Source organism: Theobroma umbraticum, unplaced genomic scaffold, assembly GCF_002168275.2.
Source record: "Theobroma umbraticum cultivar Fairchild unplaced genomic scaffold, ASM216827v3 scaffold_50.0, whole genome shotgun sequence".
In the NCBI taxonomy this organism is placed as follows: Eukaryota; Viridiplantae; Streptophyta; class Magnoliopsida; order Malvales; family Malvaceae; genus Theobroma; species Theobroma umbraticum.
Genome location: NW_018397261.1, coordinates 1,325,341 through 1,349,987, shown reverse-complemented (window position 1 = coordinate 1,349,987; position 24,647 = coordinate 1,325,341). Strand labels below are relative to the sequence as shown.

General features: G+C 30.2%; 2 protein-coding genes across 2 annotated transcripts; one reads left to right on the top strand and one right to left on the bottom strand.

Annotated features, from left to right (window-relative positions):
* Window positions 1–8,037: 8,037 nt before the first annotated feature.
* LOC110418305 (uncharacterized) lies at window positions 8,038–9,996 on the top strand. Its single transcript, XM_021430996.1, has 4 exons — window positions 8,038–8,242; window positions 8,324–8,382; window positions 8,474–9,338; window positions 9,492–9,996. Exons 1-3 carry the CDS (start codon window positions 8,161–8,163, stop codon window positions 8,606–8,608), a joined length of 276 nt encoding a protein of 91 aa, XP_021286671.1. The 5' UTR covers window positions 8,038–8,160; the 3' UTR covers window positions 8,609–9,338; window positions 9,492–9,996.
* Window positions 9,997–14,815: 4,819 nt separating this feature from the next.
* Window positions 14,816–16,796, bottom strand: LOC110418359 (GDSL-like Lipase/Acylhydrolase superfamily protein). The gene is made up of 5 exons (XM_021431057.2): window positions 16,438–16,796; window positions 16,129–16,259; window positions 15,798–16,034; window positions 15,463–15,712; window positions 14,816–15,199 (listed from the first exon to the last, which is right to left on the bottom strand). Exons 1-5 carry the CDS (start codon window positions 16,673–16,675, stop codon window positions 14,952–14,954), a joined length of 1,104 nt encoding a protein of 367 aa, XP_021286732.1. The 5' UTR covers window positions 16,676–16,796; the 3' UTR covers window positions 14,816–14,951.
* Window positions 16,797–24,647: the final 7,851 nt, after the last annotated feature.

Below are 24,647 nucleotides of genomic sequence, written 5' to 3'. Positions count from 1 at the left end.
AAATTCTTTAATTTTAATAAAGAATATTTTTTTCTCATCAAAGTTTTTTTGTTTTTTCATTAAAAGATTTTTAAATTTTAATAAAAGGTATTTTTATCATTTACCCATTATTCCTTAACTATTCTTAAAATTCTTCTTGCCAATAAAACAATGGAATAAGTAAAAATGGCAACTTCTATCCTATTCAATTCTTATGAATCAATCTACATAATAGTTATTTTTTTATTTTATTCCCTTGAAATAGTTATTCTATTCTCATTCTATTCCATTTAGTGAACCAAGTATATTATAAAATTTCAAATAATTACCATATAATTATCATTAATTTACCAAAATAAAAATAAACTATAGTCTTATTTTTATAAGATGATCATCACAGGTGTTCCCTCGGAAAAATCCAATGCGCAATTTGAGACTTCTTCATCTATAGTTTAGTTGGCATAGCCAATCTACTTAGGTTCTATGCCAACAGCTCACAAGATTAATGCCAGCATTTTTAATTTTTAAAAAATGTGTATATGCATATTAATTATAATAAAATATATAATAAATTTAAGTGACTTTGTGTGCATAAATTCTTCTTGTTGGTCTGGCACAGAAGTGAAAAATGATATATGATTGAATTTAAATCAAAACTCAAGTCTTGAATTGAATTTCTTGATAAAGTAATATTAATTTGTTTCACATTCCAATTATACGGCTAGTCAGTAAATCGTACGGAGGTAATGAATGGCAACTTGAAAAAATTTTAATTTTTTTCAAATAGTTAAACACTTTTATTACTTTTCTCCCAACTATATCTAAGCACTTGACTTTAATTACATTCTTGGCTCAAAGAAGAATACGTTGCGGATGCAGCAGACTCCTCGCATTTGAGGATATTTTTGCATTTCAGAATTAAAATTGAAATGGGCCTGGAGTTGTATTAGACCTGCTTTCCTTCTTCTTCTTGGGCTTTGACGAAATTGTGTAGGTCCCAAGTGGAATCCCCTGGCTGTGTTGGGTTTGAGAAGCCTAGAAAATCAGGGAGATGCCTTGACCTATCTCTCCAATCAATTGTCTCATATTATTGTGAATTGTGATTAGGGGTTTTTCTCTTGTTTTTGTTTCTTCGTTTGAAAAACTTTTTGTCCTAAAATGTAGATCAAACCAACCCTAAAGATATAGCTATATACCCAAGATAAGAGGGAATAATGGATGCTACATATATTCTGGGATAAAGGACCTTCACCAGACAATTGGTATAGACTTTGGCTTTTCTTTCTTCAATCTACGAAGGATATGGCTTGACTACTAGAGATAAAGTTATATCTTGCCATATGCCATAGCTTATCCAAGATCTTCACTTTACCAAAAGATTGATGACATGAGTAAATTAATTTTGACAAAACATTTATAAACATTAGCAGCTTTATATGACAATTGCATAATCCTACTCTTTTCTTCTCCCCAAAAATCAAATGTAAACATGAGGTAATTCAATTTTCAGCATTTTTGGCCTCAACAAGCACATAATCTGCCACTTATTATCTAGTCAGAGATATTATCATAAAGCATAGAATGTTATAAAGTGGCTCCTAGTATAGGCCAGAGGTGCCATTCTTTTAGGTAATTTTGTTGTTTGTTGCTAAGTCAACCTCATCACTGATGGCTTTGAAAAGCAGTCTGCAACATTGTCTATATATTCTTTTGACCTAAAAGCTTGTAGCCACGCAAGTGCAAGCACTGCGGATGTTGGAACAGAAACCATTGACGGCCCTGATTTCTTTCAGAAACAGCACAGGAAAGTTCATGAACAAGACGTTCAGATGCTCCACGGCTACTTTTAATGACTTTTAAGACCGTAAGTTATCTTTCTTGATTGACCAAAACAAACCAGGCACGTATTTTGCTCCGTCTCATTGCAAGTTCGTTGCATTCTTGAATGTTTATCATACTACTAAGATATTTAGACTTTGTGCTGGATCATATATAATTCTTATTTAGCTGCCAAGGATATATACTATTATGTCCAATTGTCTGGTGTATAAGATTGTTTGTTTGTGATTGGCCTTATATATATATATATATATATATAGTAATCAAGGTCTTGTTTTAAATATGAGATGTACATCATGCTAATTATGAGTTTTTTTTGTCCATGGTATTGTGTAAATGTGTTTTTTCTGATTTATCCTCAACTGAATCACCAAATTTTCTTCAAAGCATTGGTTGGGTTATTATTATTATTATTATTATTATTATTATTATTATTATTAAAAATTTATTTCAACTCGTAAAGGAGGTTTGAAAAGAAAACAAAAACTAAGATATTGTTGAATACTAAACCATGATAACAAATACTTTGTATTCTTGGTCCCCTATCATCTATCAAAGCATCCATCTGAAGTAAAAATATGTACACAATAAGATTTATAATTTAGCAGATATTTTAGATGCATTTTTGTAGTTAAGAGTGAAAGCCTGTCCTTTCTCCGTTGGACTAAGCAAAGAAGCACAGATTTGCTCAATCGTATTGATGTGTTTTATATATACTTTCCTAGGTACATGATTAAAGGGGCATGTTAAATCCTATTGGTCTCATTGGAGTGCTAGAAAAAGATACATAGGATTAAAAATTTTGAAGTCAAAATTTTGAGCTTGTAGAGCTTTTAATCAATTATAAGAGAGAAGGTTTAAAGCTTGTTGAAGTTCAAAGACACCAAGTAAAGAAAGGTAAAGAGAAGTGGATAATACACAAGTATTTATAATAGTTCGATTTTCTTAACCTACATTTACCACCTAGATCTCCTAATTAAAGATTTTTAACCCAACTTCATTAAATCAATATAATTAACAACTTTCACTAAGTTTTAATAAGATGAGCTTCTAACCCAAGCTTTAATCTCTTACAATAAGTCTTAGAGTGTTTCCAACACTCTAATCAACCAAGAAAAAAGAAGAAAAAGGAATACTTGTGATCACCTTTGTTGATGTAAGATAAATACAATCAAGCTCAAACACTTTTTACTTAAAAAATAACCTTGATAGGTTCACTCTATCTTCTTTAACCGTTGAAGCTTTCTTTTATATTTGGAGATTCAAATTTTTCTATTGGAAACAGTTTCTAACCGTTGTAAGCATGTCTAATGCCATTTTAGTCATTATTTTGTCTTCTAACATTTAAATTCAAATGGATAGGTAGTGTTCTGTTAACTAGTTAAAGGCAAGCTTTAATCGATTAAGCCTTCAATGTCTTGCACTATCTGGCAACTCATTCTACTATGTTAATGTTGGTTAATTTAGATTAGTTTTAGTCTTTACTTTGTTTTTCCTTTTAATTTAATTTTTAATTGTTTGAATAAAATGTGTTATAATTTTACTACTTAACAATAGGAATTAAAAAATTCTTTGTGGGAACAATACTTTACTTTATCATTATACTACTTGTTAATGATATGTGCACTAGCGTGAAAAATCAATAAGTTTTTGACGCCATTGTTGAGGAATTAATTTTAATTCTTTCTTGTTAATATTAATACGAAGTATTCCTAATCTTACTTCAAACTTTTCTTTTCTTTATCTTTCTTTTCAATTTTTTTATTTTATTTATTTTTTACATTAAACTCTATTAATTTTCTTTTTGTCGTAAAAAAAATCCTCTTACAAGTGACAGTGAGGAAGATGATAGTAAGGATAAAAAGGAAGATTATAGCTTCTTCAGATTAATTTAATCGTTAGGGGTGTATTCCTTAACTCTCTTTTATTTTTTTTAATATTGAGGATAATGTTTAGTTTATGTTTGGGGGGATGAATTTTTTTTGTGGTAAATATTATGTGAAAGTTTTAGATTTAATTATATTTTCATGTTTATCTTTATTTTTAAATAATTAGGATTAGTGGGTAATTTAATTTATTAGTTGTTTGAATTTTAGGAATCTAGAGGAGAATTGTGCCAATTTTTTCAATAATTTTCCTGTCTAATAATGATAACTAGTTGTCTTGAATTCTTAGCTTTAGGTGAATAAGGTTTTTGTTTGGATTTATACTAAATTCTTTTTTATAAGTATGATTGTTAGGATATGATTTTCATAATTTTGAGCACTATATCTTTTGCTTTGAATTATTGTGAGTATTTAAAGGAGGTTTATATTGATGTAAATTTTAGATTATGTCAAGAATTCTAAAATTTACTTGATTCTCTCTCTCGATGAAATCCTAGACAATATTTAGTTAGGGATATGATTTAAGCCATCTTTGGATCGTTTGGGCCTAAAAAGCCAATCTTGTTAAATCTTTATTCTTAGTGTACCTTGTTGAGCTTAATTTTCCTTTTTTTTTGTTTAATTACATACTAATGAGCCGAGCCTTAAGATCAATTTTCTAATTTGCAACCATCACTCCTAAGCATGTATATTCGTTTTAAGAAATATAGAATGGGTTAAATGTTGAAAAAGGTGAAAAGTAATGTTGATGTGAAAAAAAAGAGAAAAAAAAATCAAAATATTAAAAATCACCCCACTACCTACAATACAAAGAAAAGTTTGGAGGTGTAAAATTGTGAAAAAAAAATGTTGAACAAAATAAAAGTCCAAATGTGGAAGATAATGTGTACTTGGAGAAGGAAAATAGAGCTATATATATAAATCCTAAAATAATTATGTGCTTAGGGTGATTTGAGTCACATTATTATCTTTTATCCTATCTAAACCAAAACCATACATAACAAGCTTTGTAAAAGTCCTATTGATCCCTAACTCTGTGTTAGTCTATATTAGTGAAGAGGGAAATGAAAAGTAAACGTATGGAATTCAAGTACTGATTTGAAATTTATGTTGGTATAAACTCATCAAGATGTCATGATATTCTTAGTAAAAGATTTCACACACACACATGAAAATCCATTCGAGAATGTGCTTGTATTGGAATTGAAACATGAATTTAAGTAATAGCTATAGTTTTCCTTAAGTTGAAATTGATAAACATACTTTTGAAGAAATTATGAGGAATCATTGAATTGGTGCACTTTATCTATTAGTAGTAGTAACTCTATTTATTTTGTTTTCACCATTTGAAATTAATTTTCGTAAGTTAGTTTTTTTTCTGTGTTTTGCTCAAGGATTAGCAAACTATTAAGTTCGGTGGTGTTCTTTTTACTACAAAAACTTGTTATTGATTTCTCAGGTAAGTGCACGTATTATTAACAAGTAATATAGTAATAAAGTAGAGTATCGTTCCTACAGAGAATTGTTTTAATTCTTATTGTTAAGTATTAAAATTGATACACCTTAATTTTGTCCAAACAATTACAAATTAAATTAAAAAGAAAAACAAACTAAAGACTAAAACTAATCTAAATAAACCAGCAAAATTATTTTATTAAATTTGATTGACTTTTAGACCTAAGATTATGATGTCCTTTAGTACTTCATTTGGTTATTGTCTATCTCTTAACTTAGCTTAATGGATTAAGTTGCAAACCTAGTGTCCCAATTTATTTATAAGTCTCTATCGAGTTTCATATAAAAATATCTCTCTCAATTAATTTACCATATGTTTATACAAATTAACTAAAGATAGATTTATTAAGTTTAGGTTTTAATCCTACTACGTATGGCTTATAGGTATATATTTACCCTATATGCAAATCAAATCACCTAATCAATTAAGTGCATTCGATCATATGCTATTCTATTCAAGGTCTACCTAAATATTTTTTGTCAAGGTTAAACCTACGTTTCGAATTCAATCTAATTAGTGATCAAGTAATTAGAAGTATTAAGAATAGAATAAAATAAATAACTTAAATCTATCAAATATAAGTAAAAGAGAAATAAATAAATCAGACTACGTATTGAGTTCAATCATAATTTTAGATAAATAAATTAGTTTCTCATCAGGTCACACATCATCATCAAATTAAATTTAAACATTGAAACAAAATCAAGAAAAATAAAGAATAGAGAAACTCTAAGAGTGAAACTCTTGATCTCCAAATCTGCTTGAATCCTTCAATTTCTTTTCAGCTCCAATGAGACCTATTTTTTTTTTTTGTAGCTTGAATCTCAGCTATCAATTTGGTGTCTTGTTCTCTTCTTCTGAAAGTCCTCCGAAAGGTTGTTTTTATAGTGGTTTGAAGTTAGACCAAGTTAGGTGAAGAAAGAAGTCAATTCAAATTAGGATTTTTGCATCAGACTATGTGAACCGCGGCCTTGACCAATCAATTAGCAAACTTATAATTGTTTTAGGACTACTGTAGTGCTTCAATTTCGACAAGATTTTTTACTAATTTCTATGCCAAATTGGGTAAAGTAGTAAAATGAAAATTGTAGAGTTTTCTCTTAGCTTTCTAATTGTCAAAGAATCATCTCATTTAAAGTTTTGTAGAGAGAGTTATGATCAAAAAACTAAAATATATGCAGTAGAAGTTTACACCTTGAAATTGCTCTCTTTCTTCCATTAAAAATCTTCCTTCATTAAACACCTACAAAAGCACATATAAATCAATAATAATCTATCTTAATCACATTAACACCAAATTAAATATAAAATTAATTAAGATTAGATTAACTCACCTAAATTAATTAATTTAAAATAATTTAAATAAAACTTATTAATTTTTATGCATTACTACAAGAATTAAATTAAATTGCTATCAAAATTAAGCCCAAATAGCTCAATAGCATAGAGTTATCAGTTAATTGGTTAAAGATGACTTTAATCGATTAGAAACATTTTGTTTCCAGACTTCTCCAACCAACAATCTTCCTTTAATTGGTTAGACCTCCCTTTAATCGATTGAGATTTCTTTTCCTTCATCTTTAACCGATTAAAACAAGCTTCAACTAATTAAAAGTTCTTCAAATTTGAATCTCTTCATTTTAGCTCCTTCAATGGTCAATTTTATTTCAATTTTGGATTTTGGCACTTGAACGTACTTCAGATCTTGTGCTCTAACCAATTAACTCCATTCCTTAACCGAGTAGCATTCTTCTGTCTTTAGCTGCCAACACCTTCTTAATCAGTTAAACCTAATGCTAACTGATTAAGGCTTTTCTGCCTTACTTTTATATAGCGCCCACTTATTCCTTAATTGATTAAGGTTCCACGTTAATCAGTTAATAATATTTTGTTTTACTAAACCTTTTCTTCTTTCTTTATTTAATTGATTAACCCATCTTTTAAATGAGCAAGCTTGTTGACTTACCTTTAATCATCAATTTTATTAGAGAACTTAAACTTTATCCTGCATATTTAAAAAATAAAGTTAAACGTTAATAAATAAGTAATATTTTATTATCATAAAAAACATATTAAATCCACAGATTCATGTGGCTACCTGCCATATGTGCCTGTTACATCTGAAGATTTTCTATACTGATTTGAAATATAATACTAGCACTAGATTATTCAAGAAATCTATAATGCGCTAGTGATTAAGTGATATTACACAAACATTCATAGATTTTAGATATTGGAAAGGTTTCTGCAACATGGCAGAGCAGAAGAATTACCTTGGGTTTTAGGTATATGATAAAGGCCAAATGAATTGCAAATCAGACATCTGTATGACCTTCCAAAATCAGTAGCAGTAGACTTTCTGCTTCCATTTTCTAATCCAGCAGGTACCCTTGCAATCAAGCCAAAAGAAATTGAACTGTTCTAGCTTTTAGGGAATTTCCTACTTTTTCATGATATCAATCTTTCATGCCTGTGCCAATTCAATTCATTGAATATCCTTAAATGCTAATGATAATTTCCACCATATACCTTAGGCTTAAATAAATGAAGACCTCAGGTGCTGCCACACCATCATTCTTTCGTCACTTTCCACTGGCACATGTGCTCCTTTACTCACCTTGTGGCTTGAATATAATTTCCATGATATCTCCCTCCACTTTGCTTCAGTGTATACGGTATGTAGTTTTCTTATCTATGGCTCATATTGATAGAGAGATAAAGAAAAAGAGTGAGAACTCTGCTGAAACTGGGAACGCGTTAAGCTCCCACAAATTCTTTTTTCCTTGTCAACTTTTTGACTTTGGAATATGGTAATTACTCTCCATCATGATCATCATAAAAGTCTAGAAAAGTCTATCATGTAAATGTATATGTTATGTAGTACCTTTATAAGTATAAATTGAAGTTTTCGACAAGAATTGCTGCTATAGCAAGTCAGCAATGGAAAGCACTCTCTTTCGCATAATTGTTGTTCTACTGGGTTTATATCATATTGTCTGTTTGAATGCTGTCCCGATTACAAGTAAACATTCATAACCTCTATCTATTACCTTTCTTATTCTTATTCTTCTCCATGCCATAACATCTCCATTTTTGCTTGCAGGAATCGGAAGCCCAATGCATGGGCCTCAAGTTCATCAAGTTCCAGAGAATACTCACCTGGTACTTTATCAAGAAAGCAGATGAAATACATCTCCTTATGCTAAAATGAAACTCGTGATTCAACTTAATGGCACATCTTTCTTTTTCGCAGGTAGCTGCAGAGAAAAGTTCAGAGGCACAGATCATTAAGGGCAGGATGGTTGTGGAGCTGAACGATTACCCTGGGTCAGGAGCTAATAACCGCCATACTCCAAGGCCACAATTTGGCAGATGTGCGGATTGTTAGTTTCTCTAAATAGTCGGTCTTTGTTCTTCATATTATAATACAGTGTAAAGGATGATTTTGTTCTATAATCTCTCTATTTGTTTAGCTTCTTAAATTTGTTTTTTCCGTCTCTTTTCTGGGGGGTGGATTTGATAAACTAAGTGCGTTGGGAAGCTAATTCTTAAGGGGAGACATTCTGAGGAGGTGTAACAGAATGAAGAGAGCAAGTACGGAGAACTAATTGTTGTAGATTTCAGTAATATGGATGTTAGAGACTTTAAGCAAATTGATAATCTCCTTATCTAGTATTATGAGATGGATTATTATAACTACAAGTCACCTCTTAGTCTGACTGCACAAGATAATGGTTGTTAAACCTTGGTGCACCGTAAAGTCTTCACATCTCCATCGACTGAGTCCATCCGCCAGCTTCACCTTCATCGTGTGTTCCCGCTCAAGAAGTGGAAGCTGTTGTCGTTTCAAGAAAAGATATTTAGGACAGTGGCTTCGGTAGATCATGGAAGTCTTTCCATTTTGGAACTGCTAAATTCCCCAGAAGCAGGGGAAGGCTTTTCCTTTGTGCTGCTTGGAGTATACCCTGAAAGTTCTTGACAGCTTGGATTAGACTTCAGCAGTCCATATCCTTGGTGCCAGATTTCCTATTTTTGATGTACGTACTGTGTTTCTGGTTGTCTCCAAAATGTCGTATGGTGAAACTCCACTGCAGACTAAAACTCGACTTTCTCTCAATGTCAGTATCCCTTTGTTTTCATGTTTCAATAAGAAAATATGTTCTTACAGCTAACTGACGACATTTCAATAAGAAATTTGCAGTATAGAAGAGCCGTATCTTTTTTGGATGATGGAACTAATTAAGGATAACTGTCCATCCTCTGTCTTGCAGGATTTACTCAAAAGTGAGAAAAGGTACGCATTGCTTGCGTGGTAGGTAACATGATAAACAATTCAATTAGAGCAATCGTGCTGGACAACCCACCCAGTTTCTGCAAACTTTGCCGTGAAAAATGCTTGTCCTTGGAATGTGCTTTACACTTAATTGGGTTTAAAAAGAGCATGTTCGAGTAAAATACTGTGAATGCATCTTTTTGCAGTTTGGTGTTAGACAACCAAGATGTTAAGAAGTTCATTAGAACCAATATGCACTTTTTAAAGCAGCCTGTTAGGTGAACCACTCACAAAGCCCCTCGTAAATATCTCGAGGCAGTTTTTACATGTGCTTTGTATTTTTAGTGGAGAAAGTGGGGTGTGATGTGTTAGGCATTAATTTCTTTTTTTTATTCTGCTTGGTCCTTTTTGTCTGCCCCTGGAGATGGTCAATATCATATTAATTTGCATCGCATTTGTCAGAACAAATGTAGTGCTTGAAATGAATGGCAATATATATTAAATATAGTCATAAATATTATCTCATAAAATTATACAAACGTATCTATGACTGAAACCAAAAACTAGTAATCTGGATTCAGGTTGGCATAAACTAAGCAGATCAAAGGCAGAAACTCCCAAAATATAAACTTCATGCAGATCAAGAAAAGTGGTAGCGGCAAGTGGGAAGAATACTCGGGAGGCATAAAGAAATTATTTGGACACCTGTATTTGTTGAATCATAAGTACACAGACTGGACTAGCGCAATTGAAGGAAAAAGATTGCTCAACCACAAAACTGTTGCTTCAGATTAGAAGACAAGAAGTTAAATTTCGCAAAATACTTGTGCTACTTGGTCTTCCACTTCGTGTCACTACTTTAAAGAAAGGAACGGTAATGAGGCCATCGACCTAACACGGTGTCCTTTGGCACTTTTGCCCAAGATGCCTGCTGCTCGGAGTCTGGACCTTCTAACCTCTTACCATATTACTTGAATGCCTGTGTATATAAGTGTAACTCTTTAACAGAGGTCATCTAGGCACTGCCAGGTATGGAATTTCAGAACGAATTCGCCTGCAGAACAAGCATTTTCTAGTCAAAATTGCAATTATGCCTAGTTAAAATAATTGATGAAATAAATCTCACTGAGAATCCTTAGATGCTGAATACATCCAAGGAGTAAACACTGCTTTAACGACGCTAATCTTCAAACAACATCATTTTTTTCACAGGTTTTGCCCTCTGGTGATTTAACTAGTGTAGCAAATCATTATTTGCTATGGATTTCACGTGACTGCTTGTTGGAGATACCATCAAACTACCAGCAGTATAATTGACACGCTGTAGAAGTGACAGTTTTGACAGTAGAATTATAAACGCGTTGAAGTGTTTGAATACTCTCTAGATAATTTTGTTAAGAAGCCACTATGTGTTCATATACATGTTTCATTGTCAACGTAAAAGGAAAAGCAATCTATGCAATAAAAATGAATTGCCTAGATCAAGGTAATGTCATATGATTAAGCCTATAATTAAGGCAAATCACAGCAAATTAGAATCACTAAGTCAAACCAAATCATTTCAAATGAGATGGCCTTCATTACTCCCCCTCAACAGTAAAAAAAGGAGAAATTTCTATCATGCATTATAGCTCTAATGATCAATTAGCTGATATTATGACTAAGGGACTTGGCAAGGAAAAGTTTGAGACTCTTAGAACCAAACTTGGAGTCCTTAAGCTTGACCTTAAAGAGGTGTGATGGAGTTAAAGGCAAGCATAAAGAGGTTTAGTTGTTTGGCGCTAATATTCAAACTATGAATATAGATAAGAAGACTATTAGCTACACATGACCTTTTAAAAAATCAAGCCTTTACTAGTTTCAATATTTCATTTTCTTTAACTTTATTTTCTATTGGTTTTATTTTCTCTTTCATGCCACTGTGTTATTTACTCTATAAAATTTCAACGTCCCGCATTACCAAGGTATAAGAGAGGTAAGTGCCTTATATATGAAAATCCAAAATGAGCTTGTTGTAAACAAGAAAAGAAAATGGACTCGTGCAAATATGAGATCGAGCCAAATCTTGAGAAAATGCAAATATCTTTCTTGCGTGTGAGTATATATATACGTGGGCTAGGCCCAAGTATTAGTCTTTTTACCGTGAAGAAAGAATTAATTTTTGATTCACATTTTGCCGTTATAAATATTTTGTAATGTTAGACAAAATATTTTATCTTGATTTAATCTTTGAATCTTTGAGGATATTTATAACTTTATAGAATATTTTATCTTGATTTTCTCTTGATTCTTTCAACAGTTTCTCTCTATAAATACAATCTCCATGTTCATTCTCAATATACCTTAAGTCTCACATTTTCTTTTCTTAACTTTCCTCACTTTCTTATTTTGATGGGTTTTTTCTTATTAGTAATTTTTCAGTTGTTCCTGGTATCCTTGATAGTTTGTGCAAACTAATCAAGAAAAGTCTATTGAATCTTGAAAGATAACCACTATAGTATTTTTACACAGAGTTTTGTACTTTAAAGTCTATAAATGCAAGCAATTCAAAGCATGATGTTTGACCTCCTCCAAATGCGTAAATGTCATCGAGCCGTTTAGGTTGATTTGCAACTTGAGAACAGTTTTTAAAAAATGGCATTATAAGCATTTTATGTAGTGTATCTGCATCAGATTTGAATTTAATTTATAAGAATTGTTACATTTTCATGGAATGTTTTGAGAGAATATATTTAGCACCCAAAACAGATTTGGCTTAATGCTATTTTGGGTCTTAAAATCATAAGATATGATAGTAGCCTAATGCTAATGCAAAAGCATTATGGTAAGAGGTTACTTCAAGGTTTGGTCGACATTTAATGTTACACCTATGAGTACTCTTTATAATGTTAATATCCAATTAAAGAAAAATAAAAGTGATAGTGTGGCTCAGTTTGAATATGCATAGATTATTGAGAGTCTGATACATTTGATGAATTATACTTGACATAATATACTTATGTTGTGAGTAGACTCAGCAGATATACACAGTCCTAATCAAGATCGTTGGACTACCTTGAGCAAAGTAATGAAATATTTAAAAGGTATCATAAATTATGGTATTTTATATAATGGATTTTTCACTGTATTAGAAAGATACAGTGATGCTAACTAGACCTCAGATTCAAATGAGAAAAAAATCCACAAGTGGTTATATATTCACCCTTAGTGGGGTGCTATAACTTGAAAATCAGCTAAACAAATAATAATTGCTAAATCTACAATAGAGTCAGATTTTGTAGCGTTAGAGTTGGTTGTCAATGAGGCTGAGTGGTTAAGAAACCTTTTAACAGATATTTCGTTAAGAATGAAACTAACACTTTCCGTGTCCATGCATCGTGATTGCCAAACAACAATAGCCAATTTGCAAAGAATGAATTTTTCAATGGTAAGAATGGACACATTCGTTGAGACATGATGTCGTAAAGTAACTACTCAGAGATGGAATTATGCCCATTAATTATGTGAAGTCAGAGTTAGAATTTGGCCAATTCTCTAACTCAGCCCTTGGGATGAAAGTTAATTAATGATACATTGAGAGGAATGAGACTTAAGCCAATTGAGAAAATCAACAAATAATAGTAACCCAGCCTATGTGATTGGAGATCGCATGAATTAGGTTCATATGGGTAATAACAAGTAATTTATTGATAAATTGATGCACTATTAAAATTATTGTCCCTCTTATGGTGTGTGAATGTGCAAAACTGCAATGCAAGAAACATTGAGTTAAAGTCTTAATGAATTCCACATCCCCTATGGATAGTGTATTAAACTGCAGTATATACTTGATGGAATCACCTATATAAGTGTGGAGTAGGGCCACTTAAATGAGAATTGTGGCAAATTCTCTGGCGCACTTATTAATAACCAAGTACGTGCATGGCCTATTCAAGCAAAACTATGTTGAATACCAGAAATTATCGAGGTGTAATGTGATTGATGAAAACTATATCTCATATAAAGAATTTTTGGTTCATAGAAGTTACTAACTTCATCAAAATTCTATGATTTATGTTTCATTCTTTTTAAGCCTGGTTCATAGCCTAAAAAGCACTAATCACAATGCATTACACTCAAATGAAATTTGACCCGACGAAAAGCTTCCTATGAAAATTTATGAAATATATGGAGGATTGTTGGAAAAATAATGTATTTCATAAAATTTTAACATCCCACATTGTTAAGTTACAAGAGAGGTGAGTGCCTTATATAAAGAAATCCAATAATAGGCTTGTTGTAAGCAAGAAAGGAAAGTAGCCTTACCTTGACTTAGTCTTTTTATTGTGCAAAAAAAATTAGTCTTCAATTCACATTGTGTTGTTATAAATATTTTGTAACATTAGACAGAATATTTTATCTTGATTTAGTTTTTAATACCTTTTGGATATTTATAACATTACAGAATATTTTATCTTGATTTTCTCTTGATTCTCTTAATTGTTCCTCTCTATAAATACAACCTCCACATTCATTCTCAATATACCTCAAGTCTCATATCTTCTCTTCACTACTTCCCTCACTTCCTTATTTTGCTAGAATCTTTCTTATTAGTAATTTTTCTATTATTTTTAGTATCCCTGATAATTTGTTCAAACTAATTAAGAAGATTCTGTTAAATTTTAGAGGATAACCGCTACACAACTTTTGCATTGAATTTTGTATTTCGAAGGATTGGAAATTATCTTTCAAGACAGTGATATCACGTTTGAGACTTCTTACTATATTTACTTGCTTTATATTATTTTCATTTATTTCCCAATTTTTCTAATAGTCGTTTCGTATAGACAACGTTGTAAACAGTTGTATGGCAATGTACATGCACAGCCGACCAGACTGCTAGGTGGCCACTACCCATTTTTTCTTCTCTCCTCTCTGCAACATTTTGTTTATCTTCAAGTCCTATAAGGCTAACAATATGTGTAATACCCTGTTTGTTAAAAATATATAGTCAGAAATTTTATTCCATTACTCTCAAAATTTTTCCTTGCTTTTTCATTTTAGAATTGAAAAGGTATCAATTTCCCACTGCAAGTTATAGACTTATGGGCTGCCAGAGAAGCTTAATTTGAATTGTCACCACCAAGAAAGATTAATCTGTGCCCTTGTGTATCTCAAACAGAATGAACTTGTATAATTGCTAAAGGTCTGATTTGATCCTGGAATATGAAAGTCAGAATTCCAATGTATCGAACAGAGGCCTGAATTTCTGATGAGGAAGAAAGAGTTCGAAGAAAGATGACAATTGAAAGTCTCTTGGGAATTGCTCAACAACAGTTACACTTTAAAAATTATTATTTATAATAAATAGATGAAAATGTGAAACAATTAAAATACTTATTACATCACAGAGACTCATCAAAGACGTTAAAGCAAACTGCTTCTTTTACAATCATTTCAACTGAGGTCATAATACATGTTATTCATCTGGAGATGGAGCAATGGCAGATTCTGGGGCAGGAGCAGGAGCATGTGAATTAACATCTAAAAATCCAAATTTCTTGATAAGCTCGTTAGCAATGAGCTCATTGGCACTATCTGATGGGTGGTACTCATCCCAAAAGACATACTTGCTTCTATCTTCACACAATGTTGATGCTGGTAAGCATGTGAGAGCAGGCCGAATATTTCCCAATGAACAACATGGTGAGTCAGAGTTATTAAATCCTGCAAATATCAAAGTGGGAAGCAATCACGGAAATGCAGATAAAGTCCTGGAAAAAGATGAATATTAGGGTGGTTACTGTTTCGTTTACTTTGCCCTGATGAACTATAGTAAGACTTCGTTATATCTTCTTTTTTTAATTTTTTCCTATCCTACAAGATCATAAAAATGAATATGCCTATTTACCAAGTCTTCCACTCTTCATTCCTCTTAACTTTTTCTTTGGCATGCAGGCAAAATTGCTATTTTTGGAACATGGACTCACCATATTTGTATGGATTGCGAATCACATCATTTACAACGTCGTAAGCATCTCCAAATTTGAAGCTAGCGTTGGAAAGTTTACTTGCCATATTGACTAATAAATTGCTTGCAGCTTTATTGAAGCTAAGAGCCAGCTTGTTTGCTCTTTCCTGGCACTGTCCAGATGTACTTAGGATCCTTTGCAGTGGTATGCAGCCCATCGGTCCTAGTCCGAATACCATTAATTGCCGCGCTCCTAAGTTATGTAATACCTTAAAGAAAGAAAAGAAACACATAAACCTAGTTAATTGGCATGAATAGTCTATTTGTAGACTAGGAGGATCATAATCTGCTTACCCGGAGTTGTTGTTCAAGTGTTTCCATTAAGTATTCAATAAAAGTTTCATCATTGTACTTCCACGAGTCACTATACACTGGCATTAAGTAATTGTTAATGAAGTCATTGCTCCCTAAAGCAACCACAAAGCGAGCGTCTTGAAAGAACTCCGCTGCTTGTTTGCCAAGTTTGTTCGTAATCAATTCAGTTGTCCCCTGAAATAGCTCAATTTGTTTCCAAAGAGGGAACCTCTGAATCTGCAACGGGTCATAAATATCGTTTAAGAACTGGTAAGACATCCATTTTACTTCCGAGGAACAAAATGCAAGAAACTTAAGGTTAGGAACTTACGAAGTAACCTCCTGTCTGATTCAAAATCCCACCTCCTCCAGAGGCATAATTTACTCCATTCTCCAATATCACATCTTCATTCAAAGATGGATCTAAGAAAGCTGGTGGCCTTGGCAGACCAGTATTATCACCTGAGTGAAAATGCTTGGTTAGCAACAAAAACAATTAAAGGTAGATCAACAAAAGTAACATGAAAATGGTCAGTTCTCAAAGACTGTGAATTGTAATCTTAAAGACAAAGCACTGCCATGCATTACCACTAGATGAGCTTAAACTTTTGAATGTAACAACTAGTAGTTAATCATTAACCTATTATGTCAGCAACCGTTCGGCCATTGGTGAACCTTCCATTAGGCAGACCATTTCCAAAATCAATACCGTAAAATGGCAGGCTGGCCTGAGCCAAGCTCCTAGGAAGATACTTGTTGTTGCCTACATCAGACAAGGAATCCCCGAAAATAAACTGCACAACCTTGCCATGACAACCCTGAATGGCGATTCCCACAAGGCTCACAAGTAGTAAAGTCACAGCCACATTGAACTTCATGTTTACTCCAGTGTCTTCCAGGACGTATAAAAGTTATGTTCGGAAAATTGATGAAGCTGGGGTTTTAAACCTACGTGAATTTCCCTGTTAGAAGAACATGTCGACAAATATGAGAGCCTGAGAAAGCTGGAACCAGCAAGAAACTTGGAATGTTTAATTCGGAGGGAATGGTATCATCATCTGATGAACCAACTTTGTTGGCGGGTTTCAGACCTAACCATAACTACCCTTTTTCTTGTTACAACTGTGTATCCGAACAAATACTTTGACCAAGATCAGTCTAAGATTGGAGACCGCGGCCGGCAGCAACATTTGACTTGCTAAAAAAGAGCGTGCACGACACGTGAACTTTCTTTTGTTACTATAATAGACTTGGCCAGGAGGAAGGTCTTTCTCAGATATTAAGAGGGTGAGTGGATTTGGTTTGGTTTTGAGCTGGGTTGAGGTGAGTTTACCTAACATTACAATTTCTTGCATGGAAGGATTAATGGAGCCTTCTGTTTCAAATGTTGGGCAACAATCTTGTCCAAGAAAAAACATGTTGGGCAAAAATATTGTTAAAACGTTGGTAAAAATATAGTTGAATCAACTTCCAATCAGCATAAAAAGTCCAAAAACTCACCATAAGATATGTTTAATATAAACAAATACTTTAAGTTTTGTCAATTAAACCTGACAAGCGTGAATCCGTGAACTATCTTTACTATAAACAATCCCTTCTTAAGATATTGTTAAATATTTTTTTGATCTATCTAGTTTTAATATAAACTTGACTTCGTATCAATTTTCTGATTTATACTTAAATTAATGAATCCATTTGATCAAGGGAAAAAAAATCAGTCACCAACTCTCCACCTGCACGTATATTAACAAGTTACGTAACAGGATTGGTTAAGCATATAAACCTCCGGGTCGGGCTGGCTTTCTTTCTCAAAATTTTGAACTTGCCCATTGATGATTCAACTGTTATCGTTTTTTCTTGTTTATTCTTATTTGTTTGTCCCCTTTTAATTTATCAAATTTTATGCTGGCTTTCTTATTGGTTAAGCATATAAGCATATATTCTTATTACATGCAAAAAGTGAGAGAAATTTCTTTTATAATTTCACTCAGTTATATATATATATATATATATGAAATTATCATTACTATTAATATGTATTTTTTTATATGTTTAATGTTTTGTAAATTTTATTTAATTTTTTAAATGATTGAGAATTTAATTATATATAAAGTATTTTTTTTGTTTAACAACCCTTTAAAAATACGTTAGCTCCACCCCTGATGAATACTATATAACAAATAACTATTTGGATCAAGTTTAATTGGATTAGGGATGGGTATTATTTAATTAAAATCGAAATAATTAAATTTATTATAAAACTCGATTAAAACGATGGCAGTAACTTCGTTTTCTTACCGCTACTCTGAGCCTCCACTCCAATCCTTCACATCAAGCTCTAAACTAGCCATAACTTGCACCACGCAGTCCACACCCATGGCAGTTACTTTGTTTTAGCTTTTCAATTTCTTTCTTTCACAAGTAAGGTTATCAACAAGTATGGTTCCATCCAATTTTGAGGTACCCAAATCCTAATCCTATAAAAAATAAAATATTTAAATCCTATTCACTATCCAAATATTTTTAAAAACTATTATCCTAACCTTAATCTTAAATCATCCCCACTACCATATAATTATCCTAACCCGTTTAAAAATCCAATTATGTAAAAAAGTTATTAAAATGGTTTTTATGGATACCCAATTATTCAAACTCAAATCCGTACTTGTATCCATATATAATAATATTTTTCTTACATATTCTATATAATTCATTAATAATTAAATTAATAAAAACACACAAATTATAAAATTTAAATTTAAATAATCAAAAACCAATATCTCAAACATAAACTTAAATAACTAAAAAAATATACTCAAATAGTCACATAAAATTAAATAACTAAAACCAAATATTCAAACAACAACATAAACTTAAATAACCAAAAACAAATATTCAAACAACTTCTTAAACATCATTACAAGTTTACAATAATAAGGCAACAACTCACGAAAAATTCAATCAACTTCTTCCTTGTTAGTGTCAATAAGCATTGCAATTAAATCTTCAATTGTTATACATGATCCTACACAAATAAAAAAAATATGTAACATTTAAGATAATAAATAATTTTTTATATAAAATAAATAAAATAAAAATATCTGCCCAAAGCTCAGGCTAAAAAGCCACCAAATTTTGGGCACAATAGCTACCCAAAAATGAAAATAAAAAAGAGATGAGATTTACCTGAATGGAGGACCACGAATAGAGGATCGGACTGGTTAGCGGCTAGGGTTGAGAACTGAGCACTTGAGCAGTGAGGATTTTAAAAAGGACAGAGCGGCTGCCAGCTAAAGGAAGAAAAGAAGGAAGAAAGAGCGGCTAGAGTTTTTACCCATTAATATATTATCATTATTAAATTATAAACAAAAACAAAATTATTTTGTTATTTAGTAATTATTAACTTAAATAATAATAATAATTATATTCTTTATAAATGAACATAATATATAATATAAAGTGTGTATATATATTATAATTAATAATTTTATAAATTATAATTTTTATAATGTTAATAAAAAATAAAAAGTAAATATATTTATATTTAAAGTATATATATACTAAAAGTATTTTAGTATATATAAAATAGTAATTATAATCCTTATAAATGAACCCAATATATACAAAGTATATATATTAAAAAACATTACATGTTAATTATTGACCATAGTTTCATTAATTAATTTAATTAACTATATAGGTTTGTCCTTAATTACATGAAATTAAAAAAATAACTAGGTTTTAAAACTATTCTAATCTCACAATTTCTCTTTAGATTTATATATTATAAGTTTATGTAAACAAAGGTATATATATATATATTATAATTAATAATTTTATAAATTATAATTTTTGTAATGTTAATACAAAATAGAAAGTAAATATGTTTATATTTAAAGTATATATATACACTAAAAATATTTTAGTATGTATATAATAGTAATTATATTCCTTATAAATGAACCCAACATATATAAGGTATATATATTAAAAGACATTATAAGTTAATTAATAATCATATTTTCATGAATTAATTTAATTAATTATATGAGTTTGTCCTTAATTATATGAAATTAAAAAAAAAACTAAGGTTCAAAAACTATTCTAATTTTACAACTTCTCTGTAGGTTTATATATTGTAAGTTTATATAAGCAAAAGATATATATATATTATAATTAATAATTTTATAAATTACAATTTTATAATGTTAACACAAAATAGAAAGTAAATATATTTATATTTAATATATATATATATATATACTAAAAGTATTTTGGTATAAATATAATAACAATTATATTTCTTATAAATTAACACAATATATAAACCATATATATTAAAAGACATTACAAGTTAATTAATAATCATGGTTTCATAAATTAATTTAATTAACTTTATGAATTTGTTCTTAATTACAAGAAATTAAAAAAAAAAGTTAAGTTTCAAGCTATTCTAATCTCAAAGGTTCTATTTAAGAATACTAGAAATGTATCTGCGTTACACAACAGGTTTGTAAATTTTATGAATAGTTGATGTTAAAAATTTAGAATAAAAATTTTAATTAGTAGATATCAAGAATTTTTTATTATTGTTATTAATTTTTAGTATTATAATTGTTACCTATTGTTTAAAGAAAAAAATAATTTATTTGTTATGATGCAAATTTAAATAATTTATTTGTTATGATACAAATTTAAAATAATAGACTATGTTATAATACACAGTAATGTATTAAAATAATTAAACAAATTGTTTTTCATTTATAATTTAAAAAGCAAGAATAAAAAGGATGAATGGTTATTGCAAAATCAGTGGAAATTTTGTTATCACCTATAAAAAAAAGTTTATTAAGAAAGACAGTTTTCTAAACAGAAGAATTCTAACTTCCACTTATGTTTCTGTTTTAGCTTTTGGATGTTGGGCTTGATTAATTGGATAACATATCAAAGCATACATTCAAAATGAATTAAAACTTTAAAATTGAATAAAAATAATAAACAACCATAAGTTGAAAAAGAGTCATTTCACCATTGACAATAACCTACAAAAACCATAATTTTTGATATAATCATAAGATATTAAATTTCTGATATAGTACAATCACAAAGCAATTGAACCATTGCAACAAAATATTTCTCAGAGTACCATTCCCCCAAATTCTCATCCTTAGTAAAAAGGAGAGACTAGAACCAGTCTCCTTCACTCCCTTTTTTTTCTCCCTACTAAAACATGAACAACACAAGCCAATTGCAAAATTAGAAACAGCCATGCTTTTATAGAACTAGCATGTACCTTGGAATTAACAAAAGCAAGAAATGACATAGTGAGAATAACAGAAATATTATTCCATCTCAAAGCTTCCATTACGAGGATTAGCATTTGGTGTAATTTTCATGCCACCGCAAAAGTACTTTGCATTCAAAATACAAAAGGCTGTCGCTTGAGAAAAAGTTTGCCACTCACCCTCATTCACTTGGATATGAAATTATTTATGAAGACAAAACTCATAATGCTATCATCTGAAATGAGCATGGTATGGGGTATGGCATGACCTAACAGATCAGAAAATACTAAATTTTCACAAGTAGAATTGTTGCTCTTTGGATCCCTAAAAATTTAAACCATGATTCTAAGGTCCAGATTATGGTGCCTAATAAAGGCTTGCAAAGCACCAATAGCATAGCATAAGTTTCCAAATTTCTTGCACCTCGATGCATAATAACCTGCCTTTGCACTCTTACAATATTCCACAAAACGCAACACTATTGAGGCTAGTAAGCCTCTAGCATTGCGTTCCATAGCTTCACAGGGATCATTAGAAAGATGAAAACTATACATGAAAAGTCAAACAAAAATGAAAATACACTGAAACAAATGACTAAAAATTATCCTTCAGTGAGAATTTACCATGCTTGAAACAAATTTTATACCAATAATTATCACGATCAGTATATTAACAGTTATAAAACTTATTTTATTTAATAATGCGTTCTCCTCCAACTGTATCTCTGTAACAACGATTGTGGAATAGTCCAAATTTTGGTTGGAAGAAATCGTTTTTGTTGCTAAAGGAAGAAAAGGTTGACCTACGATTTGCGAACCATAATGAATCCAGATGAGCTATGGTGGTCGTAGATCTTTTGATTTAAAAATAAAAGATCTTCTTGCAAGCATTAGATTGATATTTTGTGTGCCTTTGTTCGTCAGCCAATTCTACCCTTAACAGCGAAAACGATTTTTCTAGCAGAAAATGGACCATCTGATGGTAGAAACCGTTAGTGATCTTAACAAATAGTAGAAAACATGGGCTGACAGTAAGAAATATTAATATATTTATGTAGAATGCTAATGACAATGTAGTATCAAAATAATTATTTATTTGCTAAATGATTTACTTCTGGTAGGTCAGGTTCGTCAAATCTATTAGAATGAGTCATAATTAATCTTTTCTGTTATGTTGGTAAATATTTATTTTTAAATAATTTTGTATTGTTGTATGTATTTTGTTTGCAACAAACTTATAGCTACTTAAGAGAAAAGCATCATGAAAATTATAACAAATTGCATAAAAAATAATTAAAGGGGCTAGCAAAACAAAGAAAAAAAAACAAAGCAAATAAAGGAAGGAAAGCCAAAAATGAAAATAAACGAATAAAAAAGATGAAATATGTCAGGCAACTTTATAGGTGTGCCTACTGCCTACCTTAACACCAAGCCATAAATAACTGCAGAAGCTACAGGAAGGAACAATAGACATACATTAATGGTAATTCAAGCCTTGATGAAATCAATGTTAAAGATTAATGCATTAAAGACATCATATAAGCAAAAGCTTAGCTCAATTTCATGTTTGTATGCTGGTACACCCAAAACTTAAACTTGTCTTCATTATAACTAATTCACATACATAGCAAAAAATAAAGAGAAAGATAAAAAAATAAAACAAGGAGAAAAGAATAAGATAAAAATGCCATACTTGAAAGCCATCGAAACAAAAAACTGGAAGTTGTGTTATCACAACAAAGAAAGAAATCTGAAAGTACAAAACAAAAATGAATATAAGCTGTACGACATTGAGAACAAAAATCAAAATAGCCCTTTCAAGGATCTCTTGAGAAAATGAGAGGACAAAAGCAATGGTCATAAGTATGTTATAAGAAAAAGAAGGGAAAGTATAATTTAGTTGTCCATTTGAAGGCAATGGTTGTTATTGAAAAGCATGTGGCTTAACAGAAGATATATACGGAGATACAACAAACATGTTTGATATGTAAACTCAAATAATAAACAAAGACTAAATTACATAAACATTTAACACAAAAGCATGGGGTTTAACAGAAGATATATATGAAGATGTGACAAACATGCTTGAAAAATGCAAAGATTTAGTAAGGCAACATGATAAACTATAAACAAGATCTAATTCGAAAGTTGAGCTTACTTGAATATGCAATTGGTTTACCAAACTTTAACCAAAGTTTCCCCCAACTTGACTATAAAAAAAAAAGGAAAAAAAACAAAATAAACCAAAAATCAAGAACAAGACATATTAATTAAAAAATATATAAAATATAAATAAATGATAAAAAATAAATCAGTTGCTTAACTTACCAAGAATACTCATGTGCGATGATTTTCATGCAACAGGTACCCAATCAATGTTCATACTCAAACACATAAATCCTTGACTATAAATTAACAATCACCAAGTATTGATTAACATAGGTATGCCCACAATAATGTTACAAAAAAAAGCTATAAAAAAAGAATAAATCAACAATAAAAAGGTATTGATTAACATAGACATTGAATTCCAAGTATAAAAAAAAAGGCTAAATCTACATAAATATTAAAAAGATAGCAAACAAAAATTATAACAGAGAAAATAATCAAAACTAAATCTATAATCAGGATGCTTTTCTATTGATTCCTATAAAGAAAGGAACAACTTGTATTTTTTATTCCTTTTATAATGACAGATGTTGTTAGGATAAGACATTGAACAAAATCAAAGATTAAGTAGTCATATATTAATTTTAAACTCATAGGTAGAAATAACACATAGGTAGCGTTTGGTATGAGGGAAGTGAGAGCACATTCCCTGTAATATGTCTAATTAAATTATATTGTAGTGTTTGTTTTGCAACAGACCACTACAATATAAGATTGCAATGCAATCACATTACAGCAAAGGGATGTAATATGATTGTAGTCCAAAACCAATGCAATCACATTACATTGCACTCTGTAATGTTCTTAAAGATAATTTTTACCATCAAACTTTTTACTTAGTTTAAAATATTTTATAATGTTATAATTAAAATAAAATATATAATATAATAATCAAAAATTAAAATTTATATAATATAGGTAAAACAAATTAAAATAAAACATATAATATAAAAAATATATTAAAGAAATGAAAATAAAATATATAAGATTATAATAATAAATGAAATAAAATATATAAGATTATAATAATAAAATAAATAAAATATATGACATTAAAAATATATTTAAGAATGATTATATAAAATTAATAATAAAAATATAAATATTTAAAAAAAATATATAAGATTATAATAATAAATGAAAATAAAATATATGACATAAAAATATATTTAAGAGATGATATTATATAAAAATTTATAATAAAAAATATAAATATATTAAAACTTGTATTTTAATAACTATGGGGTAATTTAAAATTACATTACATTCCCAGCAAAGTACTTGTAAACCAAACGCTGCAATGTTATATTTCCTATATTTTAATTATATTTTTGCTTGTATACCAAATACTGTAATATTATATTATCTGCAATCACATTGCTTGCAATCACATTACT

What these genes read in the sequence shown, in the direction of transcription:
- LOC110418305 (XM_021430996.1), top strand. Translation starts at nt 8,161, where the DNA reads ATGGAAAGCACTCTCTTTCGCATAATTGTTGTTCTACTGGGTTTATAT. An exon ending in GAATGCTGTCCCGATTACAA is followed by an intron (nt 8,243 to 8,323) that starts GTAAACATTCAT and finishes TTTTGCTTGCAG; the next exon opens with GAATCGGAAGCCCAATGCAT. An exon ending in TTCCAGAGAATACTCACCTG is followed by an intron (nt 8,383 to 8,473) that starts GTACTTTATCAA and finishes TCTTTTTCGCAG; the next exon opens with GTAGCTGCAGAGAAAAGTTC.
- LOC110418359 (XM_021431057.2), bottom strand. Translation starts at nt 16,675, where the DNA reads ATGAAGTTCAATGTGGCTGTGACTTTACTACTTGTGAGCCTTGTGGGA. An exon ending in ATCAGACAGGAGGTTACTTC is followed by an intron (nt 16,035 to 16,128) that starts GTAAGTTCCTAA and finishes GACCCGTTGCAG; the next exon opens with ATTCAGAGGTTCCCTCTTTG. An exon ending in TCGCAATCCATACAAATATG is followed by an intron (nt 15,200 to 15,462) that starts GTGAGTCCATGT and finishes TGATATTTGCAG; the next exon opens with GATTTAATAACTCTGACTCA.